Source organism: Talpa europaea, assembly GCF_964194135.1.
Source record: "Talpa europaea genome assembly, chromosome: 11".
In the NCBI taxonomy this organism is placed as follows: Eukaryota; Metazoa; Chordata; class Mammalia; order Eulipotyphla; family Talpidae; genus Talpa; species Talpa europaea.
This window is the reverse complement of record NC_140078.1, coordinates 65,420,618-65,445,695: the sequence shown is the minus strand read 5'-3', so window position 1 is coordinate 65,445,695 and position 25,078 is coordinate 65,420,618. Positions and strand designations below refer to the sequence as shown.

General features: G+C 38.5%; 2 protein-coding genes across 11 annotated transcripts in view; one reads left to right on the top strand and one right to left on the bottom strand.

Annotated features, from left to right (window-relative positions):
• The window catches only part of CCDC66 (coiled-coil domain containing 66), a gene marked incomplete at both ends in the record, with an annotated part of 40,135 nt that extends 20,132 nt beyond the window's left edge, over positions 1–20,003 (top strand). Inside the window, 10 exon segments of the mRNA XM_084247750.1 lie at positions 2,801–2,962; positions 3,946–4,090; positions 6,737–6,743; positions 6,745–6,785; positions 6,788–6,859; positions 16,905–17,401; positions 17,860–17,900; positions 18,389–18,618; positions 19,011–19,129; positions 19,911–20,003. Of these exon segments, the coding sequence (XP_084103876.1) occupies positions 2,801–2,962; positions 3,946–4,090; positions 6,737–6,743; positions 6,745–6,785; positions 6,788–6,859; positions 16,905–17,401; positions 17,860–17,900; positions 18,389–18,618; positions 19,011–19,129; positions 19,911–20,003 (1,407 nt within the window).
• A 1,126-nt stretch (positions 20,004–21,129) lies between these two features.
• TASOR (transcription activation suppressor) overlaps positions 21,130–25,078 on the bottom strand; it is a gene marked incomplete at both ends in the record, with an annotated part of 47,597 nt that continues 43,648 nt past the window's right edge. For 5 of the 10 annotated variants that reach the window (XM_084247385.1, XM_084247380.1, XM_084247381.1 and 2 more), the window contains 4 exons: positions 21,130–21,662; positions 22,520–22,684; positions 22,870–23,048; positions 24,642–24,750. In XM_084247385.1, the coding sequence (XP_084103511.1) occupies positions 21,130–21,662; positions 22,520–22,684; positions 22,870–23,048; positions 24,642–24,750 (986 nt within the window). Of the gene's footprint in view, positions 21,663–21,883; positions 21,940–22,519; positions 22,685–22,869; positions 23,049–24,641; positions 24,751–25,078 lie in introns of those variants that run through there. The other 5 variants (XM_084247382.1, XM_084247386.1, XM_084247387.1 and 2 more) reach the window with 1 other exon arrangement.

Sequence of the window (25,078 nt, the reverse complement as noted above, 5' to 3'; positions counted from 1 at the left end):
AAGGACTAATCAATCACAAAGATCTACAGAGAGCTGACCAAACCTAATAAAAACAAAGTAAACAACCCAGTCAAAAAATGGGCAGAAGAGCTAAAAAGACATTTCTCCAAAGAGGAAATGCAGTTGGCCCACAGGCATATGAAAAATTGTTCAACATCATTTGTAATCAGGGAAATGCAAATCAAAACCATAGTGAGATACCATCTCACACCAGTAAGAATGGCACATATTTAAAAAACTAGCAACAACAATTGTTGGTGAGGATGTGAAGAAATAGGAACTCTCCTATGCTGCTGGTGGGAGTGCAAATAGGTTCAAGTGGTATGGAAAGCTGTTTGGAGGTTCCTCAAACTGCTAAAAATGGAGCTTCCATATGATCCAGCAGTTCCACCTTTAGGTATTTACCCAAAGGACACAAAAACATTAATTCAAAAGGGCACCTGCACCCCTAATTTTATTGCAGCACTCTTTACAATAGGAAAGCTTTGGAAACAACCCAAATGCCTGAAAATAGATGACTGGATCAAGAAGATGTATATAGGGCCTCCCCGGTGGCGCAGCGGTTGAGCGCTGGGTTGCGAAGCTGCCCGCGGCCTTGGAGGCGCCGGTTCGATCCCCGGCTGCTCCCCGGCTGCTCCCCGGCCACCAGAGGAGGGTCCCACATGGCGCGCAGACCTCTCCTGCCGCCCGCTGCTCCCCTCAGCAGTGTACTTCGGTCCTTCTGCCTGCTCTGCTCCCCGCTCTGGCTCTGGTGAATTCTCCCACCCTCCCGTGCTTCTGACTGTACCCAGTGCATGTATAAACAAAACAAACAAACAAATAAATAAATAAAAGCATGCCTCTATTAAAAAAAAAAAATTAAAAAAAAAAAAAGAAGATGTATATATAGACAATGGGATATTACTCCGCAATCAAAAAAGATAAACTCATACAATTCGCAGCAACGTGGATGGAGCTGGAAGGGATTATGCTCAGTGAAATAGCCAGAAAGAAAAAGGAAAATATTGGGTGGTTTCACTTTTAGGAGGAATGTAGAGGATCCAAATAAGGGATCAGGAAAAATAGTAATTATAAATAAAGTAAATACCAAAATCAACAGGCAGCTATAAACCAGAAATATTCTACATAGGGGTAGAGGGAACTAGGATCAAAACAGGAATGGGAAGAGCACTATTGTGTTGGTATATGGGTAAATTGGTGGTGGGAATTTCACAGGGACTGTAACTGAGATGAGAACGCATACATTGTACAAAAATGAAAAATGGTGTAAAAATATATAAAATAAGGACCTCCCTGGTGGCGCAAGGGATTAATACACAAGCTATGAAGTTATCTGCAGCCACTGCAGCACAAATTCAATCCCCCTGCCAGCCAGGGAGCTACCCACATGGCGCAGCAGACCTCTCCTGACTCACCCGCTACTCCCCTCAGCAGTGTATTTCAGTCAATCTGCCTGTTCTGTTCTCCACTCTCTCTGGTGAATCATCTCACCCTCCACACCTCTGGCCTATACCCCAGTTCTTGTATGCATAAAATAAATGTTGGACCTCCCTAGTGGCGCAGGCGGTTGAGCGCAGCACTGTGAAGCTGTCCAGAGCCTCTGCAGTGCCAGTTCGATCCCTGCCAGCCACAGAGCAGCTCACATGGCGAACATACCTCTCCTGTCTTGCCCGCTGCTCCCCTCAGCAGTGTATTTCGACAGTCTGCCTGTTTTCTTCCCTACTCTGTCTCTGGTGAATCCTCTCACCCTCCCACGCATCTGGCCTGTACCCTGGCTCTTGTATAAATAAAATAAATGTTTAAAAAAATAAATGTTTTAAAAAAAGATGATTTAAAAAAATATATATATATAAAATTAAAAAATCTAGCAGTTTATATGAAGAGACTTATGGATAGGTTTTCCTTTTAATCTAATATTTAAGGGTTATAATTGCTGCAATAATTCTTTTTTTTAAAAAAGATATATTTATTTTTGCATACAAGAACTGGGGTAGAGGCCAGAGATGTGGGGGGTGAGAGGATTCACCAGAGACAGAGTGGAAAGTAGAACAGGTGGATTGACCGAAGTACATGGCTGTGGGGTGCAGCAGGCAAGACAGGAGAGGTCTGCTGTGTCATGTGGGTCACCTCCCTGGCCAGGGATCAAATTTGTGCTGCACTGGCTGCAGATAGTTTCATAGTGTTGTGTCTTAACCCCTTGCACCACTAGGGATGCCCCCTGAATAATTCTTTAAAACTTTTAATATGTGAAAAATTTGACTATCCTGATTCTCAGTCTCATATAAACTGAATCTAAGATTGTCTCTTAAGTCTCTTATTATAACTAACCCTTTGCACTCCGCTGTCCCCTCTCAGGGGACATCGGAATTCTAGCATATCACTCGGATGTCCCCTCTCAGGGGACATTGCAATTTATTAGTGATTACGGGGAATTGAGGTTATTTCAACGCAGCTTTTTGAGACATGCATGTTTCCCTGAAGTTTTATCTTGAAATGGCACAAGAAATTAAATCAAAATATCGTAAAATGGTTCGGAGTGCAAAGGGCTAATATTACCCTTAATCAGTTCAGTGAGCATTTAGTTGTTTTTAACTACTTCTAATTTTAAGCCTTGAGGGCTTAAAGCAAAAGCATGTAAAATAATAGTGGAAGGTGGAATAAATACATTGGAAATTTGACATTTTAGCTTTACTCATACATGTGATACTTTTGTTTACAGATTAACTTATTTTAGAAAACACCATATAATTGCTTCGTGAATTTCTCTATTTGTGACAATGATTTATGTGATTATGACTAGAAAGCCATCACTGCTCAGGTAGAAGAGAAGCGCAGGAAGAAGCAGCTGGAAGAAGAGCAAAGAAAGAAAGATGAGCAAGAAGAGGAACATCGCTTAGCACGGGAACGAGAAGAGATGCAGAAACAGTATGAAGAAGATATACTTAAGCAAAAACAAAAGGAAGTGGGTATTTATAACTATATCATTTAAGAGTAGAAAATACGTTTTAAAGGAAAAATTATTTCTTGGACCTTTTCTCTCTAAAGAGGAGATTAAGATTAGCTAATACACAAAGCAAAATATGCTTGATTTGAAATGATTATTAATAAATATTGTAGATATGTTAAAAGATTGGTCTTTCTATCCTTCTCTACTGGTGAGTAGGAGCATATATTTGCTGAGTGATTGACTGGAATACAGTTGGTTGCTGTGTTAGAGGTTTGCTCTGCACTAAATAAGGATCTTTTTAAAAAGAGTAGCTATCTGGTTGGCTAGGAGAACCCCCATGTTAAGTGATATGGATAATGTTTGGTGGTATCAAGACCCATGTTTGAGCTAACGTGATAGCAAATCATACAATGACCTTTGATTGCCATAGATTCATGAAGTTTGCAGAGTAGAGCATAGAGCATTTCCCCTGGTGTGGTGAGATTGGGCTGAGAGCCTGCATTTTTCTTGACCTTTCCCACTTGTAACTTCACTCCAAAATTAGTTGATAAAAGGACACATGATCCTGGGTTCCAATTTTATTATGTTTACTAGATCAAGCCAATTGTGTATGTGAAATAATCAGGTACATGGGGAAAAAAGCAAAATATCCTTTACTAAATTGCAAGAAATGACCATAAACCTTATGTTTTACCTCTTAATAATCTTTTTAATGTGATAGAATTCTAATAGAATTGACCATAGTTTTAGAAACTTTGAAAATTTATTAGTGTAAACTTGGATGGATAAGAGTTCTTGTATTTGTGGTCTAATATGCCAGTGGAAAAAGATACTAAAATGTAAGGTTGAAAAGGGAAGGAGCTTTGCCCTATTGACTACTTGGGAGTATTTTGAATAGTTGCCTGGCATATAATTGGAGCTTAGAAAATACTGAAAGAGTAGTTCTGTATGTATTTAATAATTACATTTACACATTCTGTGCTGTATAATATTGGTAGGAAATTATGACTCTCAAAACAAATGAGCTGTTCCAGACAATGCAGAAAGCGCAGGAGCTGGCACAGAGACTGAAACAGGAACAGAGAATTCGAGAACTCTCTCAAAAGGGACATGACACATCTAGATTGATGAAAAATCTTGGCGGTAAGCACTTGACTAGAATTTTACTTTCAATATTTTTTAAAGATGGGTTTAATTGTCACACGCAAGTGAAATCATACAGTATTTGTCTTTTGGACTTACTTCACTTAGTATAATGTCCTCAAGGTCCAATCATGTTGTTGCAGATGGCAAAATTTTCTTTTTTATGAAACAAATATATTCCATTATGTATATACACACATCCACTAATACACACACACACACACAACATTTCCTTTATCCATTCATCCACAGTGGACATTTAGTTTACTTCCATATCTTGGCTATTATGAATAAACGCTGAAGTGAACCCATAGAGGTGCATATATTTTAAAGTTAGTGTTTGTTTTATTTTTTAAAGATTTATTTTTATCCATACATACAAAAACTTGGGTGTAGACTAAAGGTATGGGGGGAGGGTGGTGAGCAGATTCACCAGACAGTGGGGAGCAGAACAGGCAGATTGAAATATAATGCTGAGGGGAGCAGCGGGCGAGACAGGAGAGGTCTGTGCCATGTGGGTAGCTCCCTGGCCCGTGATGAAACTTGTGCTGCAGTGGTTTCTGATAGCTTCATAGTACTGAGACTTAACCCCTTGTGCCACCAGGGAGGCACTGTTTTTGTTTTCTCAAGATAAATACCCACAGGTGGACTTGCTGGATCACGTAGTTTCTTAGGAACCTCCATATTTTCCATAGTGGCTGTACCAAGTTATATTCCCAGTAGTGCACAAGGGTTCCTTTTTCTCCCTATCTTGTCAACAGTTGTTATCTCTTCTTTATAATAGCCAGTGTTAGGGGTTAGGGTGATGGCTTGTTGTGGTTTTGATTTACATTTCCCCAGTGATTAATGTTGTTGAGTACCTTTTTCATGTGGCTGTTGGCCATCTAGTTATCTTTGGAAAACAGGGAAACATGTCTGTCCAAATCCTCTGCCCATTTTTAACTCAATTATTTTTTTCCTATTAAGTTGTATATAAGCTCTTCATATTTTGGGGTTATTAACCCCTTACCAGATTTACAAATACTATCTATTAGTCCATGAGTTGACTTTTCATTTTGTTGGTTTCCTTTGCTGTGCAGAAACTTTTTAGTTTGATATGGTCCCACTTGTTGATTTTTGCTTGTATTTCCTTTGCTATTGTTGACAAATCCAAAAATTCCAGTACCAATATCTAAGAGCTTCCTGTTTTAGTTTTATGGTTTAAAGTCCTAATTGTTCAAGTCTGATCCATTTTGAGTTAATTTTTTGTGGATGGTGTGTGGTAGTGGTCTTGTTTCACTCTTTTGCATATGGCTGTTCTTGTGATTGTTCTTAGCAGCACAAACACATGTATACATATACTGTCCTCGTTGTATATTTCGGGGCTCTATTTTGTTCCATTGATCTATGTGTCTGATTTTATGCTAATACTGTATTGATTAGTGTAACTGTAATTTAGTTTGAAATCAGGATACATTATTGTTCTTTCTCAAGATTGCTTTGGCTATTTGGGATCTTTTGTAGTGCAATTTACCTTTTAGGATTGTTTGTTCTATTTTTGTGAAAATGGCAGTGGGATTTTGATAGGGGTTGCACTGAATCTGTAGATTGTTTTGGGTAGTAAGGGCATTTTAACAATATTCATCCAACCCGTGATCACAGACTATCTTTCCTTTTATTTATGTCCTCTTTGATTCTTTTAAAATAACTTCCTTTGGGGGCCTCCCTGATGGTACAAGGGGTTAAAGTCTCAGCATTATCAAGTATCAGGCTATTGCAAGCCAATGAGACAAGAGTTCGGTCCCCGGCCAGGGAGCTGACCTAAGGCATGGCAGACTTCTCCTGTCTTGCCCACTGCTCCCCTCAGCAGTATATTTCAGTGCAACTGCCTGTTGTGTTCCCCACTCACTCTGGTGAATCTGCTCACCCCCCACATCTCTAGCCTGCACCCCAGTTCTTGTATGCATAAATAAATCCTTTAAAAATTAATTTCCTGTTTTTAAATACCTTCAGCACATCTGTTAACTTTTTTTTTTATAGACAGATCTGTACTAATGCATAAAGATACTTTATTTGGGAAATTGCTTTAAAACTAATGTTAAGGGCCTCCCCTGGTGGCGTAGCGGTTAAGTGCTGGGTTGCAAAGCTGCCCCGCAGCCTCTGCAGCGCCAGTTCAATCCCCGGCCGCTGGGCGAGGGTCCCACATGGCGCGCAGACCTTACCTGCCGCGCCCGCTGCTCCCCTCAGCAGTATATTTCGCCGGTCTGTCTGTTCTGCTCCCTGCTCTGGCTCTGGTGAATTCTCTCACCCTTCCGCACTTCTGACTGTACCCAGTGCTTGTGTAAATAAATAAATCTTTAAAAAAATTAAAAAATAAAACTAATGTTAAACTTTTCAGTATCCTCACGTAAATTTTCTTGCATTTTGCTCACAATTGGCAAAATTTGTACTTTTATAACCATTTCTACAGAGAAATCTTAAGTGATCTCCTAAATTCAGTGAAATAATTGTGCAGATAACTTTTTGCAAAATGATTTAATTAGCCCTTGTAAACCTTCATTGCAATGTTCATAATGTTTGACTCAGAAGTCTTTACGTGTTTTTTTTGCGCTATACATAATTTCTATTAATGTTCCTGAACTGTCATTTTATCAGATATTTTACTAGTTGATACAAGTGGAGTATAATGCATCCATTAACAACATTTCAAATTCAAAACAGGCTTGGATGAAATCAGTGGTAAAATCAATTCTACGACCTCGCCCAAGAAGGATACTGGTGTGCAAACAGGTATTCATTTAGAAATTGCGATTTGATTTAAAATTTACTTAGTTACTGTTTAGTTCAATTTAAAATTAAAGTAATTATTGGCTTGGTAAGAGTTAGAAAATAAAGGTATTTCTTGGTTTTGGTAAGGGGTTCCTCCCATTATAACTTTATCGAGAAATAATTCATACAGCAAAATTAAAATCCTTTTGAAGGATGCAATTCATTTTTTTTATACAATTCAGTTTTTATTTCTCTGTATTTGTGTATTAGGGATAGTTCATATAATTTGAATACCGTATGTTCTCTTTCATGTCTTGAGTTTTTTTTTTAAGATTTGTGCATAATAAGAACTGGGGTGCAGGCCAGAGATGCGGGGGGGGGCAGTGAGAGGGTTCAGCAGAGACAGTGGGGAACAGAACAGGCAGATCGACCGAAATCCACTGCTGAGGGGAGCAGCGGGTGAGTCAGGAGAGGTCTGCCATGCCATGTAGGTAGCTCCCTGGCTAGGGATCAAACTCGTGTTGCAGAGGCTGCGGATTGCTTCATAGTGCGTTGCTTAACCCATTGTGCCACCAGGGAGGCCCTTGAATCTTGTGTTTTAAGGTTCTTTCATGTTATAGCATGTCAATACTTCATTCCTTTGTATCATGGATTATTTTATGGGTATATCCATATTTTGTGTATTCATCAGTAGACATTTGCGTTACTTCTGCTTTTGGCTATTATCATTATGCTGTCTGATCATTCAGGTACGTACAGGTTTTTGTGTGGACATGTTTTTCACGTCTCTAGGGAGAGAAGGGTAGCTTTGTTGAGTCATGCAGTAACTCTATGTTTCGCATCTTCACAACTACAAAACTCTCTTCAAAACAACCACACCATTTGGCATTCCCACCAGCAAGGTATGAGGGTTCTTTTCTCTACATCCTCACCCATACTACTACTCATGGTGGTGTAGTATTGTGGTTTTGATTTGCATTTCCCCAGTGACTAATGATATTGAGCATCTTTTCATATACTCAAGTTTTACATAGATAGTATCCATGCTGAGTAACTTTAACATAGGTCTGCTTGCAATTAGTCCTTTCAGTCCTCCAGACCAGGCCAGAGGTGCAGGGTGGTGGTGAGAGGATTTACCAGAGACAGAGTGGGGAACAGAACAGGCGGATTGACTGAGGTACACTGCTGAGGGAAGCAGCAGGCAAATGAGAGGTCTGCTGTGCCATGTGGGTTAGCTCCCTGGCCGGGAACGAACTCATGCTACTATGGCTAGTGATTGCTTGATAGCACTGAGACTTTAACCCCTGAGCCACCAGGGAGGTGTTTTGGTTGCCTTTTTACTTTTAAAACTAATGGGACCCTCCGGTTGGTAATTTTTGGTCATTGGGAATCCTCTGGTAACTTTAAGAGGCAAAAAGCAATTGAGTTAATAAGGAGTTAATACTCCTCTGAGTATTAGAGAAGCCATTGAATTTGGATAGTATAGATCTTCAACCCAAAATGTCTTAAATTAAGGCATCCATTCCTTAACATGTAGTCTGTTTTCTGCCAATTAATCTTAGACTGTCAGTGAAACACCAGATTACTCATATTAGAAAGAGACCTTGAAAAGGGAAGTGTGGGGTAAAGTAGCTTGCCAGCGCAACTGCTTACCTGAAATTACTCTTAAGCTTTAATAGTCTGGTTTAGTCCTTTTCCTATGTCTAGAAAATTAATCCTACACATCAGTTAAAGGGAAGTGAAATTAAATCTTTAAGATAGTCAAATTATGGTTATTACCATTGAATCACTAATTATGGAAATTTAATTAGACTCTCAAAGGGGACTTTTTTTTTTTTTTTTAATTTATACAAGAACCAGGGTACAGGCCAGATGCTTGGGAGGGTGAGAGGATTCACCAGAGACAGTGGGGAGCAGAACAGGCAGACTAATGAAATACACTGCTGGAGGGGCATAGCGAGCCAGACAGGAGAGGTCTGCGGCGGCATGTGGGACCCTCGCGGGCCAGCCATGAATGAAGCAGTGCTTGCAGAGGCTGCAGACAGCTTCACGATGCTGCGCTCAACAACCTGCGCCACCAGGGAGGGAGGCCCTCAAACGGGACTCTAGTTTCTAAAGGAGTGGCTGTGAAAAAATCCCATAGCATGTGCATTTGCTTTGGTGGTAGCAGCAGTTGAACTGTTTGGTACTGAGACTAGAAGAATACGCTTTGTGTAAAGGAAACCTTGAAAAGAACCCTTGTTAAAGGGACGGTCAGGGAATCAACCAGTAGAATGGAATATACATCCTGACTTAACTGTTATCCCTCCCTTTTAATCTGTGAATCCTGTTGACAGAAACAGAAATCAGAGAATCCAGAAACCCCTTAACATGGTTCTTGTCAGGGCTGAGCGCTGGGTAGAGAAAGGTGTGAAATGGGTCTGAGTGGCCAAGGAAGAGATAGCCAGTATGACAATGACACAGGTTGGGCAGCCTTATTAATGTTTAGTGCAGCAGCAGCTTTAGCCTGAATAACACATCCAATTTATAATTTGACTGTTAAAATATGCAACCTAGATCACCTTCTTTCATTAGGTAATGAATTTCAAATTGTAATATGTTAGTCTTTCCAAGGCTTTTTCACAACTGACAGCCAAGTGCATCAATGAACATTGAAAATCACATAAACCCTTTCATTGTTTTCTTTTTTTTTTTTTTTTTTTATGCCCTACATTTAGCTATTTCTTTGCATATGGAAACATACATTTTATTTTTTTTTTTAATAAATTTTATTGTTATATTCCCCATACAATTGCAGCCCCCCATTCTGACCCCAATCCCTCCCCTCCCGCCCCCGCCCCCCTAAAAGTGTCTCTGGTTCATAGTTTTTTGTTGATTTTGATTTTCACTTTCTTATAGTTATTCATTTTCCTGGTCCCTTATTTAAGTTTTCTAGATTCCTGCTATGAGTGAGACCATCCGGTATTTTTCTTTTTCTTTTTGGCTTATTTCGCTGAGCATGATCCCTTCCAGCGCCATCCATGTTGCAGCAAATTGCATGTGTTTATCTTTTTTGAATGCTGAGTAATATTCCATGGTATATATGTACCACATCTTCTTGATCCAGTCATCTATTTTTGGGCATTTGGGTTGTTTCCAAAGCTTAGCTATTGTAAACAGTGCTGCTATAAACATAGGGGTGCAGGTGTTGTTTGGAATTGATGTTTCTGTGTCCTTTGGGTAAATACCTAGGAGTGGAATTGCTGGATCATATGGAAGCTCTATGTTTAGTAGGTCCAGAAATCTCCACACAGCTTTCCACAGTGGTTGGACCAGTTTGCACTCCCACCAACAGTGCAGAAGAGTTCCTTTTTCTCCACACCCTCGCCAACATTTGTTGTTGCTAGTTTTTTTAATATGTGCCATTCTCACTGGTGTAAGATGGTATCTCATGGTAGTTTTGATTTGCATTTCCCTGATGACAAGTGATGTTGAACATTTTTTCATATGCCTGTTGGCCATTTGCATTTCCTCTTCAGAGAAGTTTCTTTTAAGCTCTTCTGCCCATTTTTTGACTGGATTATTTTCTTTGTTGTTGTTGAGACTCATCAGCTCTTTGCAGATTTTTGTGATCAGTCCTTTATCATTAGTGTTGGGTGCAAAAATGTTCTCCCAGTTGGTGGGGTTTCTCTTTGTTTTTGTTATTGTCTCTTTTGCTGTGCAAAAGCTCTTTAATTTGATATAGTCCCAGCTGTTTATCTTTGCCTTCACTATCACTGCTTTGGGTGATGTGTCTGTAAAGATGTCTTTGATGTGCAAATCACGTAGTGTTTCGCCTATATTTCCTTCTATATATTTTATGGTTTCAGGTCTTATGTCTAGTTCTTTAATCCATTTTGAGTTGATTTTTGTGTATGGTGTGAGGTGGTGGTCAAGCTTCATTCTTTTGCATGTAGCGACCCAGTTTTCCCAGCACCATTTATTGAACAAACTTTCTTTGCTCCAATGCATAGTCTTTGCTCCTTTGTCAAAGATTAGTTGACCATAAACCTGTGGGTTTATTTCTGGATTTTCTATTCGATTCCATTGGTCTGTATGTCTATTCTTGTTCCAATACCATGCGGTTTTGATGATTATGGCTTTGTAGTATAGTTTGAAGTCTGGGAGTCTGATGCCTCCATTCCCTTCTTTTTTTTTCAGGAGAGCTTTGGCTATTCGGGGTTTTTTGTGATTCCATATGAATTTCATCAATAATTGTTCTATTTCTTTGAAGAATGACATTGAAATTTTGATTGGAATAGCATTGAATCTGTATATTGCTTTTGGAAGGATGGCCATTTTAATAATGTTTATTCTTCCAATCCACGAGCAGGGGATGTCTCTCCATTTCTTTGTGTCTTCTTCTATTTCTTTTAACAGTGTTTTATAGTTTTCTTTGTATAGGTCCTTTACCTCTTTTGTTAGATTTATTCCCAAATATTTGATTTTTTTTGTTTCAATAACAAAAGGGATGGTCTTTTTGATTTCTTCTTCTTCAGATTTATTGTTTGTGTATAGGAAGGCTACTGACTTTTGCGTGTTGATTTTGTATCCTGCCACTTTACTGAACTGATTGATGAGTTGAATTAGCTTTTCTGTGGAGTTTTTGGGGTTCTCTATGTATAATATCATATCGTCTGCAAATAGTGATAGTTTGACTTCTTCTTTTCCTATTTGGATTCCTTGGATGTCTTTCTCTTGTCTTATTGCCCTGGCTAGGACTTCCAGTATTATATTGAAAAGCAATGGTGAGAGTGGACATCCTTGTCTTGTTCCAGATCTTAATGGAATTGCTTTCAGCTTTTCACCATTGAGAATGATACTGGCTGTTGGCTTGTCATAGATGGCCTTTATGATGTTGAGGTATGTTCCTTGTATCCCAAGAATTTCAAGGGCTTTTATCATGAATGGGTGTTGCACTTTGTCGAAAGCTTTCTCAGCATCTATTGATATTATCATATGGTTTTTATATTTCTTTTTGTTGATGTGTTGGATAACGTTGATTGATTTTCGGATGTTAAACCATCCTTGTGCCCCTGGAATGAATCCAACTTGGTCGTGGTGAATTATCTTATGGATACATTGTTGGATTCTGATAGCTAAAATTTTATTGAGGATTTTTGCATCAGTGTTCATTAGGGAGATTGGCCTGTAGTTTTCCTTTTTTGTGTTGTCCTTGTTCGGTTTTGGTATTAGTGTAATGTTGGCTTCATAGAACGTGTTTGGTATTGTCCCTTCCTTCTCAATTTTTTGGAAGAGTTTGTGAAGGATAGGCACTAATTCGTCTCTGAATGTTTGGTAGAATTCATTTGTAAATCCATCAGGTCCTGGGCTTTTGTTTTTGGGGAGGTTTTTGATTACCATTTCAATTTCGCTAATTGTAATTGGTCTGTTTAGGTGTTCTATTTCTTCTTTATCTAGCTTTGGGTGATTGTAGAGTTGTAGGAATTTGTCCATCTCCTCTAGATTGTTAAACTTGTTTCCATATAACTGTTCATAGTAGTTACTGATTATTCTTTTGATTTCTGCTGTGTCCGTTGTGATTTCTCCTCTTTCATTGATGATCCTGTTTATTTGTGCTTTCTCCCTTTTTTCCTTTGTGAGCCTGGCTAGGGGTTTGTCTATTTTATTGATTTTTTCAAAGAACCAGCTCTTAGTTTCATTGATCTTTTGGATTGTTTTTTTAGTTTCAATTTCATTTATTTCTGCTTTGGTTTTTATTATTTCTTTTCTTCTACTGGTTTTGGGGTTTTCTTGTTGTTCTTTTTCTAGATCTTTGAGCTTCGAGATTAGGTTGTTTCTTTGCGTTCTTTCTTGTTTCTTGATGTGAGCTTCTATTGCTATATATTTGCCTCTTATTACTGCTTTTGCTGCATCCCATACATTTAGGATATTGGTGTCCTCCTTGTCGTTCAATTCAAAAAATTTTTTAATTTCTTCTTTGATCTCCTCATTAGTCCAATTGTCTTCCAGTAGTGTGGTTTTTAATCTCCATGAGGTAGGAAAGTTCCTTGCCTTCTTTTTATGGTTTATTTCTAGTTTGATGCCTTCATGGTCAGAAAAGATGGTTGATATGATTTCAATCTTGGTATATCTGTTGATGTTTGTCTTGTGCCCCAGTATGTGATCGATCCTGGAGAATGATCCGTGTGCGCTTGAGAAAAATGTGTACTCCATTTTTTTGGGGTTTAGTGTTCTATAGATGTCTGTTAAGCCCAATTGCTCTAGGTCTTTATTTAGAGCTTTGGTTTCTTTACTTATTTTTTGTCTTGTTGATCTATCCATTGTTGATAGTGGTGTGTTGAAGTCTCCCACTACGTATGTGTTTTCTCTGATGTCTGTTTTCAGAGAGGACAACAGTTGTCTGATATATTTTGGTGCTCCTTCGTTTGGTGAGTATATGTTAATGAGTGTTATTTCTTCTTGAAGTATTGTCCCCTTGATCATAATGTAGTGACCATTGGGGTCTCTTTTTATCTTTTTGAGTTTGAAATCTGTTTTATCTGATATAAGTATAGCTGTTCCTGCTTTCTTTTTTGGTCCATTTGCTTGTAGGATTGTTTTCCATCCTTTAACTTTGAGCTTATTTTTATCTTTTGTAGCTAAATGTGTTTCCTGGAGACAGCAAAAGGTTGGGTTTTGTTTCTTAATCCAGGCTGCAACTCTGTGTCTTTTTATTGAAGAGTTTAGTCCATTTACATTTAGAGTTAATATTGATATGTTAACATCTGTATTTGCCATTGTGTTTGTCTTTCCTTTGATTTTATTTATTTATTCTTTTAATAACTTTTTTTTTTTTTTTTGGCCTTCTTTCATTGTTATTCGTCGCTCTGAGGTTCTGGCTTTAGGACTCCTTGTAGTATTTTTTGGAGTGGGGGTTTAGTTGCAATGAAATTCCGGAGTTTCTGTTTGTCTGGGAAGGTCCATATTCTTTCTTCAAAGAGGAAGGAGAGCTTTGCGGGATAGAGTATTCTTGGTTGGCATCTGTTTTCTTGGAGTCTGTTGACTATGTCCCTCCACTCTCTCCTTGCCCGTAGTGTTTCTTCGGAGAAGTCTGATGTCAGCCTGATTGGTTTTCCTTTGAATGTTATCTGTTTCTTCCCTCTTGCCAGCTTCATTATTTTTTCCTTGTCCTGGATTCTTGGGAGCTTTACTATTATGTGTCTTGCTGTATTTTTCCTTTCGTCGTGGAAGTTTGGTGTTCTTCTTGCTTCTTGTATATCAATTTTCAGCTCCTTCTCCACATTTGGGAAGTTCTCTTCAATTATCTCTTTGAATATTTTCTCTGTTCCTACATCTCTCTCCTCTCCTTCTGGTATTCCTATAACTCTTATATTTCCTTTCCTCATGGAGTCAGATAGTTCCCGAAGTCTTTCTTCGTTCTTTTTCCTTCGTACTTCTCTTTCCTTTTCTGTTTTGGTTCTTTTTATTTCTGTGTCTTCAAGATTACTTATTCGTTCTTCCATTTCATCTATTCTGCTTTCATTGCTTTTCCCAGAATTCTTTAGTTCTTCCATTAATTCTTTGATCTCCTGCATTTCTTTTACTTCCCTCTTTAGGGACTCAATTTCTTTCTTCTGACCATTGTTTTCCCTCTCTAGGGACTCAATTGCATTCTTCTGATCGTTGATTATTTTTCCCTTATCATTGTTTTCCTTTATGACTTCTGTCAGTTTTTTAATCACGGCAATTTTAAATTCTCTTTCTGGAAGGCTCAGAAATTCTTCCAAGTTATTGTCGTTGCAATCTGGGGGCTGGCTTTCTTTTTGTGGTGTGCTTTTTCTCTGGAGAGTTGCTAGGTTGCGTGTGGTTCTTCTCCTCCCTACTGTCTGTTTTCTAATTTGCCGTATGCGTTGGGACACTGTGTTGTTGGGACTTGCCGGCATCTTGGGTGGGCTTCTCTGTTCCCCTCTGGTTCTTCCAGGAGTCATCTGTCAGTTTCAAGCAGCCTTTACTGGAGAAAGGTCCCTGTTCTAAAATGCCGATGTGGGGACACACTCCCCTGTGCGCCTGGTCTGCCCCGGCGGTGGGTTCCTGCTCCCCTCTGGGCTTGGACTGCAGGCCAGAGGGGGTCTGGCGTGGGCGAACTTCCCCCGCTCACCTCTGGCTCCTGAGGAAGCCTTCTGCAGGTAGTCTTTACTGAAGAAATGTCCCTGTTCTAAAATGGTGATGTGGGACACACTCCCTGCGCTTCTGGTCTCAGGCACACTCTTCTGCGCGCCTGGTCTGCCCCGGCTGTGGGTGCTCGCTCTCCCTGTGGGCTCAGACTACTTGTTCAGAAGGGGCCCGGTGTGGGCTAACTCCCCAGCTGGCCACTAGCTCCTTCAGTAGCCTGTGCTGGGGTCAAGTCGCTAGGTGGCACCAGAGATCTCTCCTAGAGCCCTTGGGGAGCTGATTTTCCACCCCGTGGGACAGGGAGCAGAGCGGGGATGGTAGGGTACACCTCAACGGCTTTGGGGTGCTGTGTCTGCCTTGTGCCCCACCGTCGTGGGGAACCCACGCCCCTAATTTCGTGCCCCGGGTCTCAGTTCCAAAGCCCTCAGTTCCAGGACGCGGGCTGTAGCCCAGATCAGTGGCGCGGGAATGGCGCCTTTTGAGTCCCGCTCCCCTGCCTGGGCGCCTTGTTCCTGCTCACTCAGGGAGGGCCTCCGCCCGGGTCTCAGTTCCAAAGCCCTCAGTTCCAGGACGCGGGCTGTAGCCCAGATCAGTGGCGCGGGAATGGCGCCTTTTGAATCCCGCTCCCCTGCCTGGGCGCCTTGTTCCTGCTCACTCAGGGAGGGCCTCCGCCGTCTCCCCGCAAGCCTAGGTCGCAGGCGCGGGGACCTGGGCAGCTGCAATCCGAGCGCCGCTTTCGCGCAAGCTTACCGGGCGGCCGGGGCTGTGTGCTGGTGCTGGTCTCCTTTCATTGTTTTCTTAAAGATGGTCTGCAGGCACAGCATAATGGTATATGACATGACCTTAAAAGTATGTAATGCGGTATGATTTTACCACATTAGTAATGCTTCCCTAAAAATTTGGTTCTACTCAGAGGGGAATTAGAGGCATTTTCCAGATCCTCTTGTTTATGTACTTTTGGTAATTTCAAAGAGCCAGAAAGCATCACGTGATTGTTTCAGTTGCTTGTGATGAAATTTTGTATCACTGTTGAGAAACTGAAACTTTCTCAGAAGAATTCTTACATATATTAAGCTGACATTACATATGGGCTTTACATTTTCAGTGATAGCTAAGAGTCCTATGGCAAGCTTTGTTTTTTACAGGGGGTTATATTATGTGATGCTCAGAATGAACTATGGATGATCCTTGATGACATTATGCTGAGTTAAGTAAACTGAACATAGGAAGAGAGGGTTTGTGCAAGGAGACACAAAAATTGTTTAGTTCCTCTTGTGAGAAAATTCAGCTGTGGTTGGCAAATTCTTAGAGATGAAAAGTAGAGTGGAGCTTGACAGAGAAGGTGAAATAAGGAGTGGGCACAGGATTTCTGTAAGCTAAATGGAGGCTTAGAAAAAATTGGAACCCTTTTGGATTGCTGATGGGAACATAAATGGTGCTATCACTGTAGAAAACTGACAGATACTCAAAAAATTAAAAGTAAGATTTTGACCCAGCAATCCCATCTCAGGGTAAATAGAACTAAAGTAAGGTCTTGAAAAGCTATTTGGATACCAGTGTTGACAGCAGCATGATTCACAGTAGCCAAAAGGTGGAAGCAACCCCAGTGTCCTTCTATAGTTACATAAAATGTAGCATACACACAGACACGGGGGTAATCAATAGTTCAACCTTAAAAAGGAATTTGTGGCAATAAGATGAATGAACTTTGAGGAAAGCAAAATAAGGAAGTCATAAATGGTAAATACTATATGACTCAACTTACAGAAAGTAAAATGGTAGTTTCCAGGGACTGGAGGAAGGAGAAAAGGAGTTGTTCGGTGGGTAGCAATGTCAAAATAAAACTAATGGCCCTGAAAAAATGGCTTCAATGGCTAAGTTGTTATATTTTACCACAATTTTTAAAAAATCATCTAAACTTTTTTTTTTCAAGATGATTTAAATATAGGAATATTCACCAATGCAGAATCACACTGTGGATCATTACTACAGAAGGACATTATATATTGTTCATCTCCAGAAATACCTGCAGATTTTAATGAGCAGCTTAATGCAAAAAAAAACAAGCAAGAGCTAATAAGTCAAGATAAAGGAGCCAACTTAGAAAAAGAGAATAGTTGGTATAATGACCAGTATTATGATCCGTTCACAAGAACAGAGAAACAAATGAAACATATGAAGAAATGTTCTAAACGACCTGAATGGAATATAAACAAACCACTCAAAAGGTATATTCCAGCATCAGAAAAGTACCCCAAACAGCTGCAAAAGGAGAGAGAAGAAAAAAAAGTAAGGCGGCAAATGGAACTGCTTCATTTGTTAGAAAGAAACAATCCCGGACACCTTTCTCAAAATAGAGGCACTTCACCAGAAGTTCTTCACTTACCTCAAGACAGTGAGTCAAAGTTCAGGTGGCAACTAGTAAAAAAGGTAACATTCTGTCTTTAAAAATGTATTTTAAATCATTTGTCTCTAGATTAAAAACACAATTCCCTCTATGCATGCTTTTAATAAGACACATCCTCATATACTATCTACTGCTGGCTTTGCAGTACAATAGCAGAGTTGTTCATAGTAGTTGGGTTAAAAACTGTATGGCCGGCCCACAAAGCGAAAACCATTCACCATCAGGTCCTTTGCAGAAAAAGTAATGCTTAAATCCTGTAATGATGACTGCTGCTTCCCAAATTCCCAGTCAAAACTCATTTATTATCTATATGGAGAATAACTTACAAGATTAGGAATTAGAGGGGTTCTCTCTGTGAAAATGTCTTTGTCCCATTACTCACTATACTCAAATATCCTTAGATATTTCAGTGTTGCCACTACAAATGTGGGGACATATGGAAATCATTATTCCTTTCCATATTTATCAATCAATCTTTCAGGAAGAAGAGGCTGTGAATACCAATTCGTTCAGCAAGGAAAGGTACGTGGTACAAAGTATTTGTTCAAACACTAGGTGAGACCAAGCATATATGTATATGAAGACGGTAACAATAACTTGCAGGTTTAAAGGCCCAAGTTGGACTGGACTTAAGCACCCTAGGCAGAAATGTGGTGTTTTGTTATATCCAGATGTAGCTCAACCGTTTTGATTTTTCCAGCTCCTTCAACGGTGGACTAGACATTTTACTTAGGCTGAAGGAGAAGAAATAGCTGGTAGGGGTTTGAGAGCCCTATCTCCTATGGGAGAATCGAATGTTTCAACTGTCTGCTTGAACAAGCTGGTATAGAGTTGTCTAGTTCAGTATTTTCTTTTTATATATAAAAAGAAACATTGGGATCCAGTATTTTGTTAGGAAAAGGAATTGTTACAGATGCATTTTAGCATAAGTTCAAATGTGATTAAAAACTAAATATGCTTAAAACCCTGTATTGAAGCTAATCCCTGATTGTTTTTTGGGAAAACTACAGGCCCCAGTCACCACCACTTCCAGCAGTGAAAAACAGAATACAACAAACTCAGAAAAACTGTTGTGAAGGAGAGAATCTAATTTCAGGAGATAGTCAAACAGAATTATCTGGGCTTTCCGAATCATCCCATTTTATTCCCTATGTCCGAACCAATGAGATCTATTACCTTGATCCAGATGCACCATTGTCTAGGCCTTCATCCCAGGATCTTCAGTACCAAAATCCACATGGTAAGTCAATATAAGTACCCCTCCATCCTGAATTCAGATTATTAGTATTCCTGTCCCCAATTCTAGAAAGCATCACAACAAGGGTAAGTACAAAGTTTACTCTCCCCAGGGAGGAAGTTTAATGAATTGTAGCACATAGGCTAGATAGGGGCCTCCCTGGTGGCACAAGGGGTTAAGACACAACCTATGCAGCTATTATCCATAGCGAGCACGAGTTTGATCCCTGGCCAGGGAGTAGCAGACCTCTCCTGCCTTGCCCGCTCTGTCTCTGATGAATCCTCTTAGCCTCCCCCCACACACACCCACCTCTGGTCTATACCCCAGTTCTTGTGTGCATAAATAAATAAGTCTTTAAAAAAAATCACATTAGACTTTTGTCATTTTCATTTCAGACTGTGACCACGAAAGACAGCTATTTGACCGTGTCAGAGACCCGCTGCTTAATCCCAACTTGGTGAAAAACAGAGATCGACAGCAAGCAATCCTTAGAGGGCTATCAGAATTGAGACAGGTATGAGATTTTCCACAAGTGTGGATGTGCTTATTCATATATGGCTAGTAGAGGCTGAGTTAGTGCCTTAAGTTCTTTACATGATTTATGTGATGCTTAAAAACTTGTATCTATTCAATAGAAATAAAACGACTTTTCCAGTGTGAAAAGCATGACACAGATCAAATATTTAGACAATTTTATTGAACGAAAATCACATACATGATCAATAACGCCCTAAAAATGGGCAGAAAAATACACAATTATGCTTTAATAAGTTCTCACTAAAAGCAGTTCATGGTTTAAAAAAAAAAATGGCAGTGTGTGAAACAAAACATTGACGCAAGTCCCAGAGAATAATTCACTGTAAATTTATAACCTTCCCAGACCAATTATTGTGATTTGCTGAGGTAAACATTTCCTATTTTAAGGCTCTAACTTTTTTTTGCCAATTGCCTGGCTTGAGGAAAAAAAAAATGGCTTGAAAATTGATCCTACAGGTATTTTTCTTTCACTGTGCTCTTATTTGCCAACTCCACTTTAGTTTTGAAAAAATATAACTCCCCGTGTTTGTCACAGCATTTAGGGTGCAGGGAAAAGGGGGTTCTCAACCCCACATAGGGAGTTGGCTTTAAGAAAAGTCATCCCAATTGGTGAATATGCAAAGTTGTGCGTGATTAAATTCAACAACATACATTTTAAGCTGTGAGCAAGTATATCTTTAAAAAACAAGACAGGAATGTGAAAGGGGAATAATTTGCAAGTTTGTTGAAGATTACTAAACATATCAATATGATTTCAGGGCCTTCTCCAGAAGCAGAGAGAGTTGGAAACTAACCTCATGCCTTTAGCTGCAAATCAAGAGGAGAATTTTAGTCCTTCATTTTCAATGTAGAAAATCAAATCGTTCACATTTGTCTTCCAAATTATAAAGTGTGCTTGTTGCTTAACTTTATATTTCAGACAGGCTAGATTTCTTATTCAAAACTTGTACATTATGTGGTAAAACTTTTTTTTTGTATATTTATAATAAATCAGTTTTGTAAAGGCTTAGTTGAAAAAACACATTCTACTTACCTTTCAGTCTGGACTTTTTGCCCTGTTAACAGACAACATTCTTTCACTTTTTATGAAGCTTATAAATTAAAATACATAATGTTTTTTTGTTCCATAAAAACATTTGAAAGGGTAGAACTCTTCCAGGTCCCTTTTAAGCGCCACAAGTCTAACTTTATTTACACATCCCAACTTGTAACCCATAGGCTTATGTGAAAATTCCTATTCTCTAACTTTAGCGCAGTTTTCGTTTACAAGTCAGTTATCTGAATGTTCTGTGAATTTTGTTTTAGTACATAACACATTGACATTTAAGTGCTTACGACCGTCACAAATACTCACTTTGTCCCAAGTTGTCAGAAATCATAATTATCAAACGCTTTCAAATAAAAGGTTGACCAAAATTTCAGCAACAGGTAATTTTTACATGGTTAATGCTAAGAGGATAAAAAATAATGCTGGTTGGCATTACGGTCTATATACATTTATCATCTAAATGAAATAGCACTGTTAGGTAACTCTTGAGGTACCAAACATTGCTGTCTTATACCTGTATAAAAACACTACAAAAGTGTAAATCAAAAATACAATAGTTGATAGTCATTTCAGCAAAAGTAGTTACTACCCAACATAGGAAGGAAAAAAGCCATTGCTATGTATTACCCTTTTGCAAATATCTAGACCTATATCTAAAAAACAGGCTTCCGTCTGCAGCCTAAGTGCAGGTGGCATATAAATGTAGAACTTCAAAGTGCCAACATGAGATAATTCAAGTACAATATATGTTAAAAATATATATATATTTATTTCAATTTTCAGATGCTTCAACTGTTACAGGCTATCATGATTTAAATAAAGAGGAAAAAAACAAGGACAAGAAACCTTTTTGTTTAAAGAATGAAATATAAATTGTTAATTCACGTTTAAGAAACAGAAAAAAGTCCATAACCTATTTCAAAAAAAAGTTATTTCTCTTTTGAATATGGCCTGGAAGAACCACTTTTCCCCCAACTTAAGGGAGATGGAGATTTCTCTCTATCCAAGCTTTGAGTATAAGCAGATACAAAGTAATTTTCACTTTCTTGACACTGACTTGATGAAAGGGCATATGGTGTCCTCAGAAATGTCTGATGAGTGAGAACATTAAAATGACTAAACTGGTGGGACATATTTAACTGACTGTGATAAACCTGAAAGTTGCTATATGAATCTTGTTCAGATGAACTGCTGTTCTCTCCTCCAGAGCATACTTTATCGATAGAAGCTCTCTCTTCAAAATCAATTTGATAAGTCTTATCTTCTAATAAACTTTTTTGCACGTCAAGAGACGATTGCAATTCAATTTGAATATTCTTTTTTTGATCTGTTCCACGTGATCCTTTGGTCTCTTTCGCCAATATTTCTGAATGAAAATTGCTGCATACTTCTATATGTGAGATTTCATCCCCTGAATCCAGAGACATATCCTCTTCATCCTTTCCATCGTTTTCTAAAAGAGCTACATTTAAAAAACAAAAAGTCCTCCTCTATTGAAATACACAATTTGTTTAAGTTTTAAAATTATACACTACTCACACAATATAATGCGTCAGGGTCTGCAAGTCCACAATCCCTTAAAGCTTGGTCTTCTGCCACAAGTTCACTTAGTCACAACACTCACACTAGGTGTGAATGTCCAGATAATCCGATGCTAAAAGCTTCTGCGAAATGTGTTCACGTTTAATGTTGGGAAATCCCAACTCCCAGCTCCAAAGGGGTTAATGTCAATACAGCATCTAAAGTTATACGGTAATTCAGTATTTGACAAGACAAATATAAAATAAAAATTTTGACATCTGGCTTCACTGGATTACTACTTAACTATCAAATGTTTGGTCAGCTCTGCTTTACAAGAGAAACAAAAGTACATCCTTCACTTAGGCAAAACATGGAACCAAAGCAGAGGCCATCTTATACATGGATGACTGAAGTTACGGCTCTCCCTGCTACTGTGTAATTAAAGTGCTTTATATTCCTGGGGAGATCTAGTAACCCAAAGTTATATCCCCATATCAGGTGTCATTCTTTTGAAAAACACAGTAACCCCTTTGCTAACAATAGAGTAATACACTTTTCATACTGAGGGAGAAGATGCCTACTCTATAATATGCAATATATTGTAACTTGTATTGATTATACAGTATAAAAATGAGTAATTTTGTGCAAGCTATGAACAATAAACACCATGACATACTTGCCCCTGAAGCTATTTTACACTGAGGTGAGTAGTTTCAAAATGACATTTATCTGGTAACAGATTAAAACCATTTCTTTTTCTCTCTGCCTTAAAGAAAGTAAGAACTACTGAAAAGTTACCTGACTGTGACTCAAGATTCTCATTAGCACCAAGCAGTGGAGGGTTTTCCTCTGTGAGTGAGTTGTGATAGCCCACAAGATTTTTAAAGTCTTGCATAAAGTCTTCTGCAGTTGCAACGACAATTCCATTATCTGTATAACTTGAAAGCGTCTTGATATTCTTTTCTAAATTATAAAAGTTGAGTATAAAATATTAAAAAAAAAATATATGATGCCTTGCCTGGCCCTAACAAAAATACATTCCTCCATATTATCAGAATCAGGGCCTAACAGCCACACCACAGCCCCATAAAATCCCTTCATCCACATTCCTATAGTCAGAGTAGAAAGGTTAACAGTTCACTCTTTACCTGTTAAAAAGACTATGTGTCTCTGCTGTATGTTCTGAGCCTGCAGTCTGATAAGGCAGTCCAATTCTGGAGCATTTCTAGTTTGTGAGTCACAGTTGTGGTAGGACAGAATTTCAACTAGATGTTTCTTTTGATAGACATTCAAAAGCGTCAGCAGACTTAGTGCTTTAGCATTCAATCTGTGAAAATAAGTAGGTTGGTATGTAGATGTGCATTTCTGAAATTTAGTATGGAGGTTTTTGCTTCAAATTAAAACCCTAATTTGTCAACTGGGACAAGTGATGACAACTGCACTGCTTAGCTCACAGCCTGATGATGCAGGATTGCTTCTTGAGAGGGAGTATGGGGATTGTGCAGCTTACATATAAATGGCAGGGTTTATATTTTCTGGATGCAACCCCTGATGATGGCCACCTACTATTCAGTTTAGTCTAACACCTCAACTACCCATTTTATTTAGTAAATAACAAAACCAGTTCTCTTTAGGCTATACTAACTCATGACTTTAGCGAAATGCATGAAAAGGGACCAAAAAAAAAATACATGGCTATAAGCTATTTCTATACCTCAGGGCACAACAAAATTCAATAAATTACTGGCTACTGTAAGGAAGAAAAAAAGTGTCAAGATCTAACTTTGAAGAAATGCTGGTTGCTAGTGGGAAAGTAGACTGGTCCAAACCCTATGGAAAACAGTGTAGAGGTCTCGTAAAAGACTAATGATAGATCTACCATATGAGCCAGCAATTCCATTCCTAAGTATCTACCTAAAAAACACAAAAACACTAATTTGAAAGGAAAATTGCACCCCTATGAGCTTGTGGTACTATATATATATACACACACACACATATATATACACACAGAGACACAATGGCCAAGATATGAAAACAACCTAAAAGTCCCCAAACAGAAGAGTAGATAAATGTGTTGTGTGTGTACATATATATATATACACATATATGCAATGAAATATTAATTTGCAGCAACATGGATTGAGTCAGAAGAGACAATGCTGAAGTAAAATAAGTCAGAAAGAGAAATACTGGATGGTATTCTATATGTGGAATAAAGAGAAACCAATCTAAGAACCAGAGAAAGAAAACCTTAAAAACTAACTCTTGAAAACTGAATATAAAACTAAAGGATCCAAAAGGATTACGAGTAGGAAAAGAGGGAAGGAAAGCACAAAGGACTCAGTGATGGACTATGGTGATCTGGTGGCTGTACCCTGCAGTGGTAATAACATCAGGTTATCATAATGAGAAGAATTAAGCAATAAAAAACACTGGTTCACACAATTTAAAAAAAAAAAAAAAAAACAATTCCTAAACAGTTTCTGAGAGCCTTAAATACAGTATCTCAAACTCATCCAATTACGTTCTGTATATGGAGAATCAAGTGCCTAGTGTTCCAAGTATCACATCTTCGGAAGTGACTTCTGGACACAACAGAAAAATCACCTAATGATATAAACGAATACCTTAGTCACAAACCCCCTCACCATGTCGAGGTTAATCCTTGTCTTGGTAATGTTGTGTTAGTGGAGGAAACAGATTTTACCTAAATACATACAGAGAACTTCAAGTTTCTATCTGAACAAAAATACCACTTTTAAACAGGCTACAATAATTTACAATATACATTTCCTTCCAGATAGCTAAGGATACCTGTGAAAACTGGGCAGCATCCATAATCTATCAATAAAAAAATAGAAATTTTGGGAACATGTTAAAATCAACAAACATTGTATAATTATTTTTCCAATCTTACCTGCCCAGTTCCTTTAGTTTTTTTTGAAATTTACAATGGACTTTCCATTGCCATTTTCCTTCTGGAGTACTAAGTTCTTCAAGGAATGTCAAAAAATTTTTAAGGCTCTCTGTTATAAAAACAATAAATGTCATAAAATTTAATAAATGCCACTCCACAACTGAATTATGGAACAAGTGTTTGTTGATATTTAGATCTAAGAACATAACATCCACACAAACAAATGAACATGTTGACAAAAACCAGATGTTGATCCAATCCAAACACAGGAAATAGAGCCTTGCTTTATATCAGACTAAAGAGTATGGATGACAGAATGAGATAATAAAAGCTCAAGAAACTGATGGAACTATACTAGTTATTTTTGAGTGGCAGAATAGACAAAACAAGTATGAGTGAATCATTAGTGAGGAGACTTGTCCAAGAGTACAAAAATC